At 36.4% G+C, this 19,320-nt stretch overlaps 2 protein-coding genes across 4 annotated transcripts in view; one reads left to right on the top strand and one right to left on the bottom strand.

Moving 5' to 3' along the window:
- The window catches only part of TFG (trafficking from ER to golgi regulator), a 33,132-nt gene extending 16,109 nt beyond the window's left edge, over positions 1-17,023 (top strand). Inside the window, exons 5-8 of one of the 3 annotated variants that reach the window (XM_047099611.1) lie at positions 2,936-3,103; positions 7,291-7,419; positions 12,786-12,884; positions 16,209-17,023. In XM_047099611.1, the coding sequence (XP_046955567.1) occupies positions 2,936-3,103; positions 7,291-7,419; positions 12,786-12,884; positions 16,209-16,591 (779 nt within the window). In that variant the 3' untranslated portion in view covers positions 16,592-17,023. Of the gene's footprint in view, positions 1-2,935; positions 3,104-7,290; positions 7,432-12,785; positions 12,885-16,208 lie in introns of all 3 variants that reach the window. The other 2 variants (XM_047099610.1, XM_047099609.1) reach the window with 2 other exon arrangements.
- Positions 17,024-18,375: 1,352 nt separating this feature from the next.
- Positions 18,376-19,320, bottom strand: part of ABI3BP (ABI family member 3 binding protein) — a 263,744-nt gene continuing 262,799 nt past the window's right edge. Inside the window, exon 69 of the mRNA XM_047100450.1 lies at positions 18,376-18,491. Within this exon, the coding sequence (XP_046956406.1) occupies positions 18,376-18,491 (116 nt within the window). The remainder of the gene's footprint in view (positions 18,492-19,320) is intronic.

Genomic DNA, 19,320 nt, shown 5'->3' with positions numbered 1-19,320 from the left:
CAGCTTTTAATATTCTTAGATGTTGAACTTAAAAAGCAAACTTACGTTTTGTTTTGTTTTGTTTTTTACGATTTTTGTGTTTGCATACAAATTACACGCTTAAAACCATCTATATTATGATAGAGTAATTTGTTATAGAGTCTGGATGACTGTGTATAAGGGCCTTAATAAAAGATGTTTTTGTGCGAAAGTGGCATTGTATAATCCTTTGCAGCCTTTAGATTCTAAGAGATTGTATTTTTCTGTTCCATTTAGATTTTGGAGTTTTGCTTTCTTTTAATTTAGTAGTTATAGTGTAAATAAAGCTGTCTTTTTGTATAATTTCTCTTCCTCTCTTTCGCTGTATGGAATTGTATTAGTGGTAGATTGTCAATAAATACCTGGTGATTAGTAATTTCTAGTTCTCTCTCTGTATTTCAGAACATATGGGAGATGTGCTGAAATATAGTAAGATCTTCCTGGCCTTTATGTGATGAATCTTACTATATTTCAAGTCAATGCAAATGGTCTTTTCTGAACCCTGTCTCGCCAAACATAAGCCCCATTTTTAGGTCAAGAATCTGAAGAAAACTTTTGACGATTTTCTCAGAAGAATTCATAGATGCTGACACAAAAACATTTGCATATAATTTCAGGGGATTTAAGCATCTGTAGAATATTATGAAACTTAGATCAAAATTCAACAAGTATAGCCAGCACTGTGAAGAAATTACCTATAGTAGCCTATGTTCTCCTCTAGGGGATAGAATTATAAGCTTTTAGATTTGGTGAAACAACCTTTCAGTTCTCACGTGTTTCTTGCCACTAAATTTACTACTTCTCTTTATCCTTTATTTTCATATATTCATATGTTTATTATTAACTTCATACCTATGTTCATGGAAAAGATGTTGAAACTGGTTCTCTGAATCTTAGAAATTATATCACATATTGTTCCTTTGTGTGGCCTCCCATCTTGTCATGGTGTCCTATCTGAGTTGTCTAATGAGTTTAATAATACATCCTGTGCTTTATTTTTTACGGATGGTTGTAGTGGTACCAGTGCCTGTTGAATACCTTGGTATACTTAGAAGATACTTAACCTTACCATGCTCATGTTTAAAATTTTATCTTATTGTAATTGTTTATTATAATTATTTTATTGTAAAAATTTATTTTTGTAATTTATTGTTTCCTCAATAATAAGATCACTTACCTCTTGACCACTTACTTGCCTTCTAAGCTCTCAGAACATATCCTAACTTAATAGTCTTTTCAAGGAAATAGCATAAATAAGCCACAAAAACCCCTACATCAGAAACTGAAAGTCTAGTTCACAAACAGTGCTGCCAGTCAGCTGTCAGTAGTCTTTAGAACAGTGTGGCTTACCCTCACCCAGAAACACGTGGCTATCTATGTTCTTCAGTGGTCTACCTCCACAGTGGTTCTTGGACACTTTCTTTCCCCTATGAGGAACGTGATGTGTAGGCTACCCTGGATACTGGATTGACCTGTTGCCTTAGCTGTAGCACCTGGCAAAGCAACTAGTAGGCTAGTGGACATACAGTATTGTGTTTCCTAATGGACTTAGTTTGCAGGAAGTGGAAAGTTGAACAGGTAGTGGACTCTGTAGTAGTGTGAGAGGGGATAATTTATAAGCTTGGTCTGATGTCCTCTTGGGGTGTAGCCTTGGAATTAGAGGAGGAAAATGGGTGAGGAAGGTGGATAACTGTAGACTTATTTTAAAGGAGTCTTAATCACAGAGATGACCTAATAACTGATACTCAGTTACTTGTTTGGTGACAAAAAAAACTGATAATTGAATAAATGGTTAGCAATTTAAAAATAATGTTTATTTTTGAGAGAGAGAGCGAGCGCGAGCAAGTTGGGGAGGGCGGAGAGGGAGACACAGAATCTGAAGCAGGCTCCAGGCTCTGAGCTGTCAGCAGCTCAGGTACCTATTTATAAGATGTGGGTTGTTCTTGAACCCCTTTTCTTTCACACGGTAGTGGTACCAATGCCTATGGAATACCTTAGTATACTTAGAAGATACTTAAACTTACTATGCTCATGTTTAAAATTTTATTTTTCTATTAAAGTATGGAAAAACAGACAAAAGTAGAAATACTTTAATGAATCTCATGAACCACCTCCAACCTCAACAGTCACCAACTCATCAGTACCATGCCATCTCTCCTCCCATACATTTCCACCTGTTATTTTGAGCAAATGTCAGACATCATTTTGCTATAAAGTATTTTAAGGGAGACATAGCAAATTAAAAGGATGTGTTTAATATATTGGTTGGCTTGAGATTTCCATGCAATTAATAATGAACAAATAGACAAGTAGAAATAAAACATAAAGGTTGATATCATAACTTCAATGAAGCTGCTTTATCCTTTCACAAAATGATGCATTAGTACCCAGTATGTATCCGATAGCAGGAGATATATATATATATATATATATATATATATATATATATATATATACACGTGTGTGTATATATATATATATATGTATGTATATATATACACACATATATATATACACACACACACATATATACACACACACACACACACATACATATACGTATACGTGTGTATGTATATATATATACGTGTGTGTATATATACATATGTATATATGGGTCATGGGGCTCCAAAAAAAGGGGGCAAAATATTTTTCTCTGTTAAGGAGCTCATAATTTTTTTTCTCATCTAGTAATTCTTAGGGAAAGAGGTAGATAAGATTTTTTAGAAAAAGCTGTTTTTTTTGATCCTTCTGATTTTAAAAATAAAGGTATAAAAAGGAAAGTAAAATTACCTATGATCCTATATTCAGAGATATTTACTCTTAACATTTCAGACTGTATGTATTCTTCTTTATTTTTTAAGCCTTACTGAATATAGATAAAATTGAAACAAGTTTTTGTTTATTCCTCTCACAGATACTGTGGATGGTAGGGATGAAAAGCCTGCTGCTTCTGATTCTTCTGGAAAACAGTCTACTCAGGTTATGGCAGCGAGTATGTCAGCTTTTGATCCTTTAAAAAACCAAGATGAAATCAATAAAAATGTCATGTCAGCGTTTGGCTTAACAGATGATCAGGTTTCAGGTAAGTTAGTTCCTCCCTCACATCCTTCATTCCCTCTCTTCTTCTCTCTCTTTCTTTCCTTCTGTAATAGAAGGATAACAGATACAGTGATGTGCATAAAGGTTGACTTAAAGGTTCAGTTGAATAAATTTTTACTTTTGTCTACATCTACAGAAAACATCAATTAAGTTCAAGACATAGATGATTTCCAGCACTCAGGAAAGCTTTCTTATGCACTTTCCCAGTCAGTAGAATCCTACCTACCCTTGAAAGAATAATCATTGTTTGGTTTAGGTGAATTTTATCAAAAGTGGAATTCAGAAAGTTTATATTTTTTTTAAAAATCTGAACCATTTTATTTTTTTATTTTATTTTTTTTTTAATTTTTTTTTTCAACGTTTTATTTATTTTTGGGACAGAGAGAGACAGAGCAACAGAACGGGGGAGGGGCAGAGAGAGAGGGAGACACAGAATCGGAAACAGGCTCCAGGCTCTGAGCCATCAGCCCAGAGCCTGACGCGGGGCTCGAACTCACGGACCGCGAGATCGTGACCTGGCTGAAGTCGGACGCTTAACCGACTGCGCCACCCAGGCGCCCCAAAAATCTGAACCATTTTATAATCTTATTTCAGTTTTGTTGTAGGATTTAGATGCCATCTTCTCTCTTTGGATGTTTAATTAGAGAAATTGAAATTTAAATATAGATTTTTGGTTTACTTGCCTTGTGTAGAAAGAGCTCTTATAATGGATGGTTTTAACCTTTTTTAAAAAAGCACCTATACTGCGATTTCTTTATTTTTTGACTGTCATTTCTTCAATATTTTTTCTGCTGTCTTCCCTCTTCAGATTCCAATTACACATACAGCCTTAGAATTTTCATTTGATTCTTTTTATAGTTTATTTTTTTCTTTTGGGATTCCTTACCTTTGCATTTCATTAAGACTATATTTCCCTTTAACTTATTGATGCATTTTTAATTCTTTAAAAATATTTATAATAGCTGTAATGTTTGTCTGCTTCATTCAACATCTGGTCCTATTTGGAGTCCAGTTTCTTTAGCCTGTCTTTTTTCCCTGAGTATGGGTCACATTTTCCTGTTTCTTTGCATATCTGATGATTTTTTATTGAAAACTGTACATTATGATTAATACATTATAGTGTCTTGAGATTTTTTTTTTTTGAGATTTTTTTTTTTTTGTTACTGCTACTCTGGCAAGGAGTAAACTTGTATGTATTCAAACTACTCATTCTTTTTTCCCATGAAATATAGCAGCTAATATCTCTATTCAGTCCTTTCAACTCTTGGTGCTGCTTTTTTTTTTTTTTCTGAGCCCTCTTATGTCTCCTCCTCGTAACTCCATGGCTAGCTGAGATTTGGGGGCAGAGCTTATCCTGACTTTTTAGGTCTCACTTCTTCAGTGACTTTTTTACTGCAGGGATATTTTCCCTCAAATTTCCAGGTAGTTGGCCAGCCATCAAGTTCATACTATGGCTTTCTGCTGTTGGGGCTGCAGAGGTCAGGGCCTGTCATTCTCATCCACTGTAATTCACTGGGGGGTAAACTTTTCTGGTTTCTGCTGACATTTGATTGACTTCTAGTGATTTCAGATAGTTGTTTTCTGCTATTTTACAGGTTTTTAGTTTTTAACTCTGAGAGTGTTCACCTGACCATTTTCATTGCCATTATCAGTAACTGGAAATGTAGCATTCAGTCTATTTTTTTTCCTTTGAGACTTTTATGGGATTATTCACTAAAGAGAATTGTGTGAAATTCTGGAGAGACAAATATTTGTATATGATGCATGTTCTTGGCAAAAGAAGACATTGCACAAGAGATATATCTGAAAATCACTTTTTAAAGCAACTGAAATTTGAGTTACTGTTATGGTTTCTTACTATTTACGACTTGAAGAAATGGCAAATGGAGGAGTAAATAGGAAGTCAGGCTTAACATTTTGATTAGAGTATATGCCCCACCCTAGAATAACATGATTAATATGATTCACACTATTTGAAGGCCATTTTTCTGATACCTTTGTGTGTTAAAGTAAGAAAAACTGTGCACATAGAAAATACCAGGGGGGTACGTTGTAGTTATTTGGGTGTGCTATTGTGAAAAGCTTGACTGCAATAGTGAATGTGAACATGGAAGGAGGGATAAAATATTATAGAGATAAGATGGGTAGCATTAACTAATAGGTTACATACAGGAGAGAAAAGAGGAGTCAAAATAATACACTTTTTTTTTTAGATAATACAGTGTTTTTTGTAGGAGAGAGTGTATGTGTATGTATTTACATGTATGTAAATATCAATAAAATGAGCAAATTGTCCATTTTACTCTGATAATCATTAGTTTCTCCTGCATTGCCACTTTGTTATCCTAAACCTAGTTTAGGTTCTCATCAATACCTGGACTACCAGTTGCCAACTATATAGTTGCCTAATACAGAGCTAAGTTCTGGGATATATCAGTGCAGAGGATAGAGGTTTGCCCTCAGGGGAAATTAGACAGATTGTAATAGCAAGTCCCTGTGTGGAACTTTCTAAATGGTTATCACTTTCATAAGCTCTTGCCATATAATCATTTTTTTTTTAATTTTTTTTTTAACGTTTATTCATTTTTGAGAGACAGAGACAGAGCATGAGCGTGGGAGGGACAGAGAGAGAGGGAGACACAGAATCTGAAGCAGCCTCCAGGCTCTGAGCTGTCAGCACAGAGCCTGATGTGGGGCTCGAACTCACGAACTGTGAGATCATGACCGGAGCCAAAGTCAGATGCTCAACTGACTGAGCCACCCAGGTGCCCCGCCATATAATCATTTTTACAAATGTTTGCTATAAGCTCCTGTTAACTCCTAATCCTTGTAGTAACCTAAGTGAAGTAGAAATTAGTATTTCTTTCATACAGATGAGGAAACTGAGGCACAGAAAGAGATGAGGTGACATGCCCAAAGTTATAAAGCTTACTAAGTGGCAGCACTGGCATTTGAACCTAGGCAGTCTGGCTCCAAAACCTGTGCTTTTAACGACTCTTGTATACTGCTGAACAGAAAGAACTTAAAGGAATAAACATATCTACAGTTGTCTTCACAGTGTCTTTTTTGACTGTCACAGTACTGGAACTCTAGTGAATTCTGTCCATTTACTTCTTTGTTCATTATTTTAGAAGAATTTGAGTGGCTCCAAGAATTTGAGAGGTAGTCTTTGTGAGGCAGACGAAAAGAATCAGAAAGGACTGTGGCCAAAAGAGCTTGTAGTCTGAGAGGAAGATGGGACCTGTTCAGAAATGCAAAGTAGAAGTTGGTAAGGGTCATCATAAAAGTATACTCTGTAGAAGTTTAAAAGTGGATAAAAGTATTTATGAGTGAAGAGGTCTTACTGGAAGTATAGAGTAGTAACCGGGGTTTAAAGACCATTATATGTAGATAACATGAAATTGGGACTGGAGGCGACAGTGATAAATGAAATGGAGGCAGAAAAAAAAATAAGATATATTATGGGCTCAGGAAAAGGTTAGTTTTAACTGAAGTGGGCACGTGAGAGGAGGAATTGTGAGAAACAATGTTTGGACCCTGGAATACCAAACTAGAGGGTTGAACTTGATTTATGGGCAATGGGGACCCGTTGAAGAATTAGGTGATGCTTTTGGTTGATCCACAAAATAAATTAGGTAGCATGAGGTGGAGGATATTGGTATGGCAGAGAGGGCTTCTGATTTTTGCAGGGGGGAAGTTAGGACTCAGGAATATAACACTGCACATCATAGGGAAGGATTTCCAGTCATTGCTATGTCTTTTTTTTTTAAATTTTTTAATGTTTATTTATTTTTGAGAGAGACAGAGTGTGAGCAGGGGAAGGGCAGGGAGAGAGGGAGACACAGCATCTGAAGCAGGCTCCAAGCTCCTAGCTATCAGCTTGGAGCCCGATGTGGGGCTCGAACTGACGGACTGCGAAATCATGACCTGAGCCGAAGTTGGATGCATAACTGACTGAGCCACCCAGGCGCCCCTGTTGCTGTGTATTCTTAAGAGAGTGAAGCAGAGGAAAAAATGAAGTATATACATTCAGTGTAAAAGGCTGTATTTGTGGTTGTGCTTACTCTGTAGTACTTTCATTTTTGTTCTCTTTTAACCAAACTTATTTGTTCAGCTTGCTGGGGAGAATTCTCGTATTAGAAACTAAACTGACTTTTCATGACCATTTAGGGCCACCCAGTGCTCCTGCAGAAGACCGTTCAGGAACACCTGACAGCATTGCTTCCTCCTCCTCTGCAGCTCACCCACCAGGAGTTCAGCCACAGCAGCCACCATATACAGGAGCTCAGACACAAGCAGGTCAGAGTGAAGGTAAAATAGAAATAAGAGCACATATTTGGGGAGGTAAATGTGTAGAGATGTTTATTGCAGCATTGTTGGTGATGATAAAGATTACATAACCATTCATGCTATAAATAACAGTTGTAAAAACTTTTGATTTACTGATAACGGTATGTTTTAGGGTTAAAACCCAAATAGAACAATTTGTCAGATATGCTTCTGATTATTGAAAAGAATACCTTAAAAAGTGCTTGTATGAATATAGATACATGGCAACCAATCAGGAAGGATTCGTACCAGTCACCAGTCAGTGGTAATGTCAGAGATGACCCATTGAGGTGACATTTCATACTGCGTAATAATACTTAGGTGCTTCCTTTCCCTTCTTGCATCAGTGTATTATTTTTGTAATTGGAGCTATTTTTAAAATAGAAGTAAAGCATAACTGTAGTTAAGTGCAATTTTTTGAAAGATAAATAGCCCTTAAATTCTGTGCAGTTAGCAATATGTAATATGTCTTTTGTGGAAAAACAGTGTATTTTAAATCAAACTTGTCTTCTCTAAATGATGTGTCCTTGGATGAGCAGTTTAATCTCTCTGGGTTTAATATTCTCTTGTGGTAAATTATGAAAACTGGACAAAATTAGTGGTATTAAAAGACTGTCTCTAGTCCCAAATGAAATAGAACTTGAAAGCTCAGTATTTAAACAGATAAAGGGGTCATTACCATGGTTGAAGGGGACTGAGGGGCCACAAGCTCAGGACAGCAGGCACTGAAGTTTAAAAACTGCACATTCCACTTGGAAACAAACACCAGGTGGTGCTCTATTTGTGTATAAAAGGGTCAAGTGGTGGTATGTATTTTCAGCAACAGAAGCAAGTGACTGAGTTTATTAATCATATAAAAAACCAAAAAACTATCGCCTAAAATGAACTGACCACTTAGGTAATAGAGTCCTAACCATCCTGTGGCTACATTTTTAGAGTTGTCCTGTTGGATGAATGCTAGTCATAGGGTCTAGCAGGTTGCATTTTGCTGATGAGTGAATAGTTTGGGAAGAATTTCTTACTGCTTCAGCTTTTTCTCAACCATCCCTAGTTATAGTCTTTGTACAAAGGTGCAGCTGCCCCAAACTGGAACAAACTAGAAGCAGATGTGGACTGCAACAGAGAAAGCAGAGTTTGGGTATGATGGGAGTTTAATGGCTCCTTATGTTACTTAAATTCCATAAAAAGGGCCTTGGGATTGAAAATATTTTTCCTAAGGATTTTACTCCTCTAATATGTTCTTCAGGTCAGCCTTCATCTCTGTTTTTTAAAAAATTGCATCTTAAGCAGTGTATACTGTTGTAGAATGGCAGTTGGAGGGATAATTGTACCAAATAATGTTTGCTGTTCACTTATAAAGGAATGAGATTTAAGGCTCTGTTAATGTCTCAAATTATTTTGTTGGGTTTATTTTAATTGAAAAATTATTTTCAAGCAGGTAAAAATTTAAAAATACAATTCACAAATTCTCTCTCCCACCTCTGACCCATAGCAACCAAGTTCCTTTTTCCAGAGGCATCAGGTTAACAGTGTTCAATATGCAATGAATTCATTTAGCATGGCATTAACTGTGTACCTTGCTAAAACTTCTTTATTTTCTATTTTATTAGTTTATGTTAAAACATACACTATAAAAATTGTACAGTTATTAACACGTGACATCAATCAATAGCGTTCTGGAGGTGAGTTTCTAGATCAGTGCTGTCCAAGAAAAAGAACAGTGGAAACCACATGTAATTTTTTTTATTTGTCACACTTAAAAAGGTTTTTAAAAAGGTAAAATTAATGTTAGTTATACATTTTACATAACCTAGTATCTGATGTATCAACATGTAATTATTAAGAAGTTACTAATGTTTTATTTTTTTGTACTGTGTATTGGAAATCTGGGGTGTGGCACCAGTTCAAAACACTTCCAAAACATACAGTATATCGTAGTTAAGACTAGCGGCATTTCAGGTGCTTAGTAGCCATGTGGCAATTGTATTGGATAGCACAGCCCTGGCTTAATATATCAGTTATTTATAGGATGAAGTATGGTCCATTTTAATGAGTACTTTTTGACCTGTGATGTATATTGAGTCCCTGACATCACCAGTTATATCAGCCGCTGGTTATAATTTGAAGAGAAAATCAATAAAAATCCATTACTAATAATAGGTTAACATAGGAATTTCTTATAAGACAATATGAAATAATCTAAACTAAATCTGAGTTGTTATTTAAAGTCCATAAAAGGGACCTTGGAATTATAACTTTCCCCCCAAGGATTTTGGTCTTTTTTTTTTTTAATGTTTATTTACTCTTGAGACAAAGACAGAGCATGAACAGGGGAGGGGCAGAGAGAGAGGGAGAGACAGAATCTGAAGCAGGCTCCAGGCTCTGAGCTGTCAGCACAGAGCCCGACGTGTGGTTCGAACCCGCGAACTGTGAGATCATGACCTGAGCTGAAGTCGGACGCTTAACCAACTGAGCCACCCAGCCACCCTGGATTTTGGTCTTAATATGTTTGATTAAAAACATATTGTTGAGCATCATGAAAAGAAACAAAATGGAGAGTATTATCCTTTTTCAGACAAAGTAGGCACCTCTGTTATTGGAAAACTATGTGCAGTTGAGTAGTTGGCCAAAAACTTTGAAGTGGTGAGGACACAGAGAAGAGCATTAAAAAATCATCAGGGAGACCAGGAGGTTTTGCTGTTTGACAAACTAACCAAAAAGGTGAAAAGGCTAGAATTAAAATATGCAAAATCTTCTGATAATAGAATGATAACTTGAATAGAAACATACACAAAAGTAGAACTAGAATAATCAACTCTACATGAGTCCATTGTGCAGCTTCAACACTTACCAATGTTTTGGCATTCTATTTTCATGTATCCTCCTTGGTCCCCCTCTTTTTTTTTTTTTTTTTTTTTAATTTGCTGGAGTACTTTATTTTTTAAAGTTTATTTATTTTGAGAGAGAGAGCAGAGGGAAGCAGGGAGAGGGGGGGAGGGAGAGAATTCCAAACTGGCTCTGTATTGTCAGCGCCAAGCCTAATGCAGGGCTCGAACCCACGAACCGTACCATGAGATAACAACCTGAGCTGAAACCAAGAGTTGTAGGCTTAACCGACTGCACCGCGTAGGCACCCCTCCCTGAAGTATTTTAAATCAAACACTTCATGTTATTTCACTCAGCTATTTCAGTATGCATGTCTATACTGGTAGTTTTTCTTTTACCATAACTTCTCTGCTATTACACCTAACAAAACTGATTCTTAATGTTACATACTAGTCTATATTTGAATTTCTTTTGTCTCATAATTATCTTATTACAGTGGTGGCTAGATTCACATTTTTTATTTGATTACATGCCTTCTTTTTCTTTTCAATAGCTGTCACCCCTACATGTTTCCAAAGTTAAAAACTATGTATTTTCATTATCTATTGCTGTGTAACAATTTATCCCAAAGCATAGATACTTAAAGCTACAAACATTTATTATCTCATAGTGTTCCAAAGAGTCAGGGATCTGGGAGCAAGCGGCTTAGCTAGGTGGTTTTGTGTCACAGTCTCTCATGAGGTTGCAGTCATCAGAAGCTTAATCTGAGCTAGAGTATCTACTTCTAAGATGACTCTTTCACACAGTTGTTGTCTGGAGGCTTTAGTTCCTCACATAAACCTCTCACAGCCTGCTGGGTGACCTCACGCCTTGGCAGCTTCCACCAGAGAGTCAGTGAAGGACCGAAAGAGAAAGGTAGAAGGTGGCTGTCTTTTATGACCTGTCCTCAGAAGTGTCATTGTGATTTCTGCAATATTCTATTGGTATATAGGTCAGCCTTATTGAGTGTGGGAGGGGACTACACAAGAGAGTGAATACTCCTGTGTTTATTGCTTATTGCTCTTTTGTATCGTGAGGTTAATCTTTCTTGTTTATAAAGATATAAAGGACAGCAGGAGTCTTGTGCATATGCTAAAGCCGTGTAGGGGGTTATCACGGAGGCTGGCTGCCACTTTGTGCAACACAGTGCAGTACGAGAAGTTTCACAATTACTCTGCGCTTCATCCTGTTCTCTTGCTGTTCTGAAATTTAGTTATGAAATACAATCTAGGATTAATGTGGTGCCTTCCAAGGTAGTTCACTCTTGTGCTACATTTTGTGCTGTCTGTAAGTCTTAAACCATGAAGAAAGCATTTAGGAAACTTTTTGTCAACTTTTTGTTACTGTATTTGGGAAGAGGATTAATAGTTTAAAAATAGCTAAGCAGATTTTATTTCTATCATAAAAAGCAAACAACTGCTTGCTAGAAAATAAACTGGCTCTAATAAGTACAGGCATATCTCAGTTAGTGCTGTGGTACATAGGGCTGAGCAGGGAGCCCAATGGAGTGGGCTCTATTCCTTGAGTTCAGCCTGTGGGTGTTAGCTGCCTAGTGCACCTCAGTTTGGTGGCACTAAGATAATGTGACTTTTTTTTTTTTTGAATGAGCAAACATATAATTAAAGACTTAAATATTAGATAGTAAATGCAAGTTTTATTGCTACTCTAGGCATTAGATCTAGCTAAATCCACTGTTGGAACAACAGTAAAGTAGTAGAGATGAGAAAGATGTGCACCAATAAATCCTTGCTTGTTTGGAAATTACAGGTAGTAACAGTACCCAAAAGATTTTTCCATAGGAACTGTGCTCTCCTGATCGCAAATAGCACTCTCATTTCCCAGTTTACATCCCCATTGTCAAGCCATTTTCAAAAATGTGCAGTGAGGAACCATGTAGGCTTTACCAGATTCTGAAACATGATGGACTAGGATATTCGGATGATGGAAAAGCAAATTGTTGCCAAATGCCATAGGAATCTCTGAGGTCTGTAATGAAAGATGTCGCATAGTTCCTTGTTACCAGAGAGTCCATTCATGTGGTAACAAAGGTTCAAACCTTTAGATGACAAATACACTGTTTTGGGAGAGATTTAGGAGCTGTCAGTTGTATTTGTTCCTTTTCTCAGATTTTTATTTTTTGTTTTTTGACTTGGTTGATTTTTACTAAACATCAGTAGTACGTATCTGTTGGTACTTGGGTTTGAAAGCATTTGTTTTTCTGGAATTTATGAAGTAACCACACTAGTGTTATTTGCTGCCCATTAGAGTTCTCTGCAGTTAATCCACAGCGGATCAGCTCCGTTTGTTCGGTTCATTCTTCTCTGTGCGTAGCATTTAAAGGGGAAACACGTTCTGTGTCTTGTTACTAAGTGTATTTATGTGTTTGGATGGGGAGAGAATTAAATGAGCCTTAAAAATATTTCTCTTTATCAAATTAAACCTGCCTCTTTTCCTTGTCTTGTCATTTTTAGGTCAGCTGTACCAGCAGTACCCGCAACAGGCCGGCTACGGTGCTCAGCAGCCACAGGCGCCGCCTCAGCCGCCACAGCAGTACGGTATTCAGTATTCAGGTGAGCACGTGTCCCCAGGGAGCGACTCGTTGGTGTTGAGCTGTTTCTATACCCATCGAACTTTAGTCCTTTCCTCTTAATTCCTTGATTTGTAATACTTACATTGTCGGAGTAGGTTTTAAGTATTTGTTGGAGGAAATAGCATTTATTTGTAAATATTTTGCATAAATACTGTAAATCAACATTTAACAGTCATAGTAGATGATTTTGTAATAACTTGTAGCGTGAAAGCATTTTTTAGCAAAAGCTATCCTGTATGATACAGTCTTATGATTAGCTCTTAGTGACTTAGAACTGCAAGAATGCAAGATTTTTTTTCCTCATATGTAACACATAATTCCAGGGTACTGTAAAAATAATAGTAGTTTCCTCATACATGAAAAGGCAGTCTTATTAAATAAGAACTAAATTAAGCTACTTAGGTTTTTAAATCTCCAAAAAAGTATGTAGGCATACCAAAAAACAGGCCAAAAAAATAGACTTGTGTCACATGTAATCCAGGCAGCAAAGAATGTTGAATATAGATGTTCTAGACAGGCATCCTAGGTATTTTCTTTAACCTTCTGTCCACTAAAGATTATCCATATTTAAATATCATATCTCTTTAGTGTAGCTTTGACTGTGATAGTTATAGATCAGGTAATTTTACTTTTGTTAAAACAGAGTTTCTGTTCCACTCATGTTTCACAGCCAAAGATTTAAGTATCAAAATTTCAACTGTAATTAAAAATAACTTATATAAGGTGAATATTACCTAAATTTTATCTTATAGAGTTTTATAGTATCATTTAGAGTAGGAGTTAGCAAATTGTAGCCCACAGGCCAAATATGGCCTGTCACTTGTTTTTGTGTATTAAGTTTTATTGGAAAACATCAACACCCATTCATTTCATGCTGTTGCTCCTTGGCACTGTAATGGCAGAGCTGAGTACTTGTAACAGAGATTGTGTGGCCCACAGAACCTAGAATGTTTACTCTCAGGCTGTTCACAGGAAAACAAACAAACAACTGTGTCATGCCTCTTGAACTAGAATTTTATGGCCTATCTTAGTTGGAGTTTGGTATATTTTAATGCAGATAGCTGTTTTTATTTGGATTATGTTTGCTGTAGAGTGATTTAACCCGTAGCTGTTAGTTTTTAATTATGTAAAGTAGGTGAGATGAATTTAAGCTTGGATTATTATATTAGGGGAAGTTATTTCAGGTTTCCTTTAAAGTTGTAGTGTTACAAATTACGTAACTTGTAGAAATAATAGAGCTGAAAAGACCTAGTCCTCATTCTAGTCCAGGGGATTTCAGCCCCCTCTGTGCTGGTGCCTGGACTCTACTCCCAGATATTTTGCTTCAGGTTAGGAGTGAGACTTAGGCTTTGATACTTTAAAAAAGCAAAGCACGTCATTCTAAAGTGCAGCCAAGTTTTTTATTTTTTGTCCTTGTCTCACCCACTCATTGTATAAACAAGACAACTGGTTCAGAGAGGTTGTGACATGCAAGCATTCAGTGGGGAAGCTATATCAGAACCAGTGTACCGGACTTTGCTGTTCATTACTTATATCATGCTGCATTCTCCAACCTAGTCCAGTGGTGGCAGACTTACCTGCCATAAAAGTCTAGATAGTAAATATTTTAGACTTTGTGGATCATATGATCCCTTGCCCTATACTAATTAACTTTAAAAAGTCCCATAATTTCCATTCCTTGAGATTTTTGTTCTTCACTAAACTTGTTTTTCAAGGGTGAGGGTGGGGGTGGGAGGGAAACTGTACACAAAAAGAAGCATTGCCACATTATGATCAAAGACTAGAAGGTTGCTAATGAAATGGCATCTTAGGCCCATCGTTATTCCTGCTGTTGAGAAATAATTAAGGATCTGGTTGTTTCCAGACTCAGTTAAAAAGCCAGTCTAGATTTCAGTTGCCAGGATGTAAAGGCAGCATTTTTTTGCTCATAGTTTTAACTTATATAGACATTTTCAGTAAAATAGCTGATCCTTCTGTCTCTCCAAGAATTTACAGTAAAAAATTAAGCAAGTTTTAATGTAGAAGTTAGGAGAAGTTGTATAACATTGAAGATTTTATCATGAGTTGACTGCAGTATTTGGTACCATAAGTAAAATGACTTGATTTACTTATTAAAAGTTAAGCTTGTTCTTAATGATTTTAGTAGGGCCTTCTTCACATGAGTAAAATTTAGTTTTCCAATTATCATCTTTGTATTTCTGATCCCACTAGTCCTATTAACTTGAATTTGGGAGATGTGGAAATAGTCAACTAAGTACTCTGCTTGGAGACTGTAAGTGGTGGTGGTAACATTGGACCATTTTTGATACTTTTGGTTTGGCAGTTTCCCTTTGACCTTTCCAGTTTTATTCATGGACTATGTCAAAAAGGTTTCTTTCATGAGTAAATTTTGAACCCAGGTTCAAGGTGAGTTCAGAATATACTCAAATTCATTCAATCCTTTTTTTTTTTTTAATGCAGGGTTGTACATATTTTAATAATTTTCTTATGTATCTGGTATTTAATGCTGACAGGATTCCAGTCATTGGAGAGGTTTCATTGCAAGTAGCTGCAGGTGTGTTTCATGGTAGAGATAAAAGTTTTTAGTGAAGCAGACTTGTTCTTTTAAAAAAAATTTACATCCTAGTAAATAATGAATATAGATGTTGATATTGTGGGGCGATATGGTATGCTTTTTGTGTGTTATGCTGTTACTGTTCAAAGTGTAAAGGCAAAACATCAGATACCAAATCTAAAAGAAATGAAGGATTTGTAGGATTGTGAAAATGGTTACTTAATGTTTATTCTTAAATGGCTTAGTTTTTATAGAGTGAATAAACCTTAAAGCATCTCATTACCACAGTAAGATGTATTTGTAGCACCACTGCTTCATTTAAAAATATTGTCTGCAATGTGTTTTTACTTGCTACAGTTGTTAAATAGGCCTCCCCTCCATGCCAGGTTAATGACTAACTTTATATTCCTGCATTTATCATTTGAGCATCTGTTCTTATTAGGATTATGCTAGAACAGGTATTTGCTCTCAGGGATTAAGTCGTGCAGAAACATAATGAAGACATATGCATATATTGGTTTCCATTTAAGATTAGAGCGTTGTAAGAAATTGTTTAGGCAATACCTTTTTGCTACTACTTGGTTTTGAAGTAATGTTATATGATGGAATCTACGCTACTTGTTACATAAATACTTAGGAATAAGTTTAAATTTCTCCTCTTTTTTGGTCCATTACAGTAAGACTAATTCTCTGGAAAATTTTCACCAAAAGAAAAATAAGGTATATGTGTACTTTATTTTGCCTTTTCAGCAGGTTATAGTCAGCAGACTGGACCCCAGCAGCCTCAGCAGTTCCAGGGATATGGCCAGCAACCAACTTCCCAGGCACCGGCTCCTGCCTTTGCGGGTCAGCCTCAACAGCTGCCTGCTCAACCACCGCAGCAGTACCAGGCGAGCAGTTACCCTTCACAAACTTACACTACCCAAACTTCTCAGCCTACCAGTTACACTGTGGCCCCTGCCTCACAGCCTGGAATGGCTCCAAGCCAACCCGGGGCCTATCAGCCGAGACCAGGTTTTACTCCACCTCCTGGAAGTACTATGGCTCCACCTCCTAGTGGGCCTAACCCTTATGCACGTACCCGCCCTCCCTTTGGTCAGGGCTATACCCAACCTGGACCTGGTTATCGATAAAGAGGCTCAGCTACACTGATTAATGTAGCTGCTAGCTTATTTGCCTCCCAAAAGACTCCAGTACTACTATTTTAATTTGTATTGAAGTCCAGAAATTTAAAAAGCAGAGCATTTTTTGATATCATTGTTGCTGTTAATTGAAAGTATAATTTGCTAGAACACAAAAAGACCAAAATGAAAGTTTTTTTCTTCCCTTGCTTAAAAGTGTAGCAGCTGCCTAGTTATTTTGGAACACTACTCTGACGTGTGTAAAGTGATTGACTTTCTAGCTTGCCTTGTCCGGAGGATATTAAAACGCTAGGTTGAAGTTTAGCCATCTTACTTGGCTTTTTATTATTAACATGATGTACTAAAGTAGATCCCTTTGAGAAGACAACTAGGTATTATGTATAAAATGTAACATTGATAGGTTAATAAAGACAATTGAATCCATTAGTGGTCTTGTATATGTCAATGACTAAACTACATGAGCGAAATCCTTTTTGATGTTTGGTCTGTTAAGTGTAGACATTTTAGCTCACAGTTTTCTATATCAGGAAACACGGTGCCATTTGTTTTTTGTCCTGACTTTAAAAGAAATGCATTTAATAATCATTGGCTTAAAACCATGACACTTAGATACGGGGGGGGGGGGGGGGGGGGGGGGTTGGGTAGATCCTGAATAACTAACTTTGTGATTTTCCTTAGATGAATCATTCGGAAATGAGGAACTCAGTCTTAAAAAAACTACATCTCTTTATTGCAGTTTATACTTGCTTAAAAAATACAAAACATAGCACTGATAAAATTGAAGCATGATGGAGAGCAGAGGAAAGGTCCTTTCAGAATAAGGGCAACGAGGCAGCATTCTCCTATCCTCCAAATGAAGGACTTTTTTAAAACAGATTTTCATTACAGGTTGAGTTAGACAAAATTATGAAAACATCATCTGATACATTCGTGCATAGAGGTCTAATGTATAAAAGTAGAGTACATATCCTGTAAAATGGTAGGGAAGACTTCACATTCAGACTCTACATACAGCTTCATTAGAATTATATTAAAAATAATATAAAGGCAGTTGCTTAACGGGACAGTTTGACAAAGTACATTCAGACATTGTAACACATTTATGGGAAGAAAGAAAATGTGTGTTTTGAAATTGAATGTCAGATATTCAGTTTGCAGCTGAAGTCAAATTTCCTGCTTCAAACAATATTTTCAGTAATTTGCAAAGATTTAAGGAAATGTTTATCAGCATGAATGGTTAACTACTGAAATGCTTCAGAAAAGCTGTTTAGCTATTGCTAAAAGTTTGAACTTTAAATAAACATGAATATTAGGACCCTCCCCTGATACAAATGCTGAAGATAATTTGATCTAATAAGTTAAACCAAGTTGAGATTTATGGAATTAACTCACCAGTAAGAAGAATACACTTTAATAAAAGTAAATATTTTTTCAAAAGTATATTAGTTTTTGATGTTAAATTTGTTATAAAAGTATCTCAAAACATCATTACAACAGTGTGATAAATAATATACAAATGATCTCTTAAAATACCATGAATAGGGAGCCAGCTTCCCTAAAAATGTTATTGTTAATGTCAATATCTTGTTTTCTTAAAATGATTTTGTAAAACCTGATAAATATTCTCAGCAATCTAATAAACATCTACTATTGCTATTAAACTTTAATACATAGTAAACATAACAGCTTTAAATGAATGTGACAAATACTATAGCGTTTCCAATTGTTTTTTGCCGTGATAGAACAGAAGGCACTTTTGAACATGATTGCAGCAACTACCATTTTCCAGGAATTGTGGTCCCACATTCATACCACTGGACATAATTGATTTGGGTGTGACCACCTATTTCTCCAAATTGGACAGGTTCCTGGCGAACTGCTCTGAAATAACCTAAGAAGGAAAATGATTTTATTTTAATAGCTGCTCTGTTTTGGCCGTTACCACTCACACAGACTGAAGGGTGTCACTGAATGGCTGAATGCTACTCTAGGTGAAGCAAAGTATTTTAGAAAATAGGTGGTAATAGAGACCCTGGTGTCTTTACTAAGATAGTAATGGCTGGCTAAACAGGAGGGGCACCTGAAACTCTTCTGATACCTGCCTGCGTGTTGGGATGAGCTGGTTGGTAGTGCCTGAGAGACCAAGCTGAAAGCGGGTAGGAGTCAGAGGGGTTTTTTTGTTCTGAGTGTCTTGGCCACGTTCAGTATACTCTCTGCATCTTTTGTGAAAGTGTTCTTTCTGCACATTACAGACTAGTGGTCTGTGAAGAAGTGACCAGTAAAGGTGGTGTTTACCACAGTGTTAGGAAACAAAGGGTCATTCTAAGAATGCTAAATTTCTAAAAATTAAATGTAGGTGAAATCTTCCTTTAAGGATGCTACATCAAATAATTACAAATTTTGCTGTGAATGTAAATGTTAGGGCAATACACAAAATTTGCAGTATGTTTCATATCCAATTCGTAAGAGGCAGCAGTTTCAACTTCTAGTAAAAGATGACTTAAAAGCCAGTGAACAAAACATGTTGCTGAAAAGACTAGTCAAATAATTTAAAAACCTCTTAGTGATTCCTGAGTAATGTGGACATTTAATTTGCTCTCTCCTGCCCTGCCTGGATAAGGATTAAATTTTCAGTCTTTTGAATTCTTGAGGAACTTAATGCTAATATGTCTTTAGCAAGTTACAGTGGTTATTCATTACTCACCAGAATTGTTCAATTT

Source organism: Lynx rufus, unplaced genomic scaffold, assembly GCF_022079265.1.
Source record: "Lynx rufus isolate CCGP_SWC_20201006 ecotype Redwood Valley unplaced genomic scaffold, mLynRuf1.p SCAF_5, whole genome shotgun sequence".
Lineage (NCBI taxonomy): Eukaryota > Metazoa > Chordata > Mammalia > Carnivora > Felidae > Lynx > Lynx rufus.
Note: the sequence above shows the minus strand (reverse complement) of the source record. Positions and strands in the feature narration are given on the sequence as shown.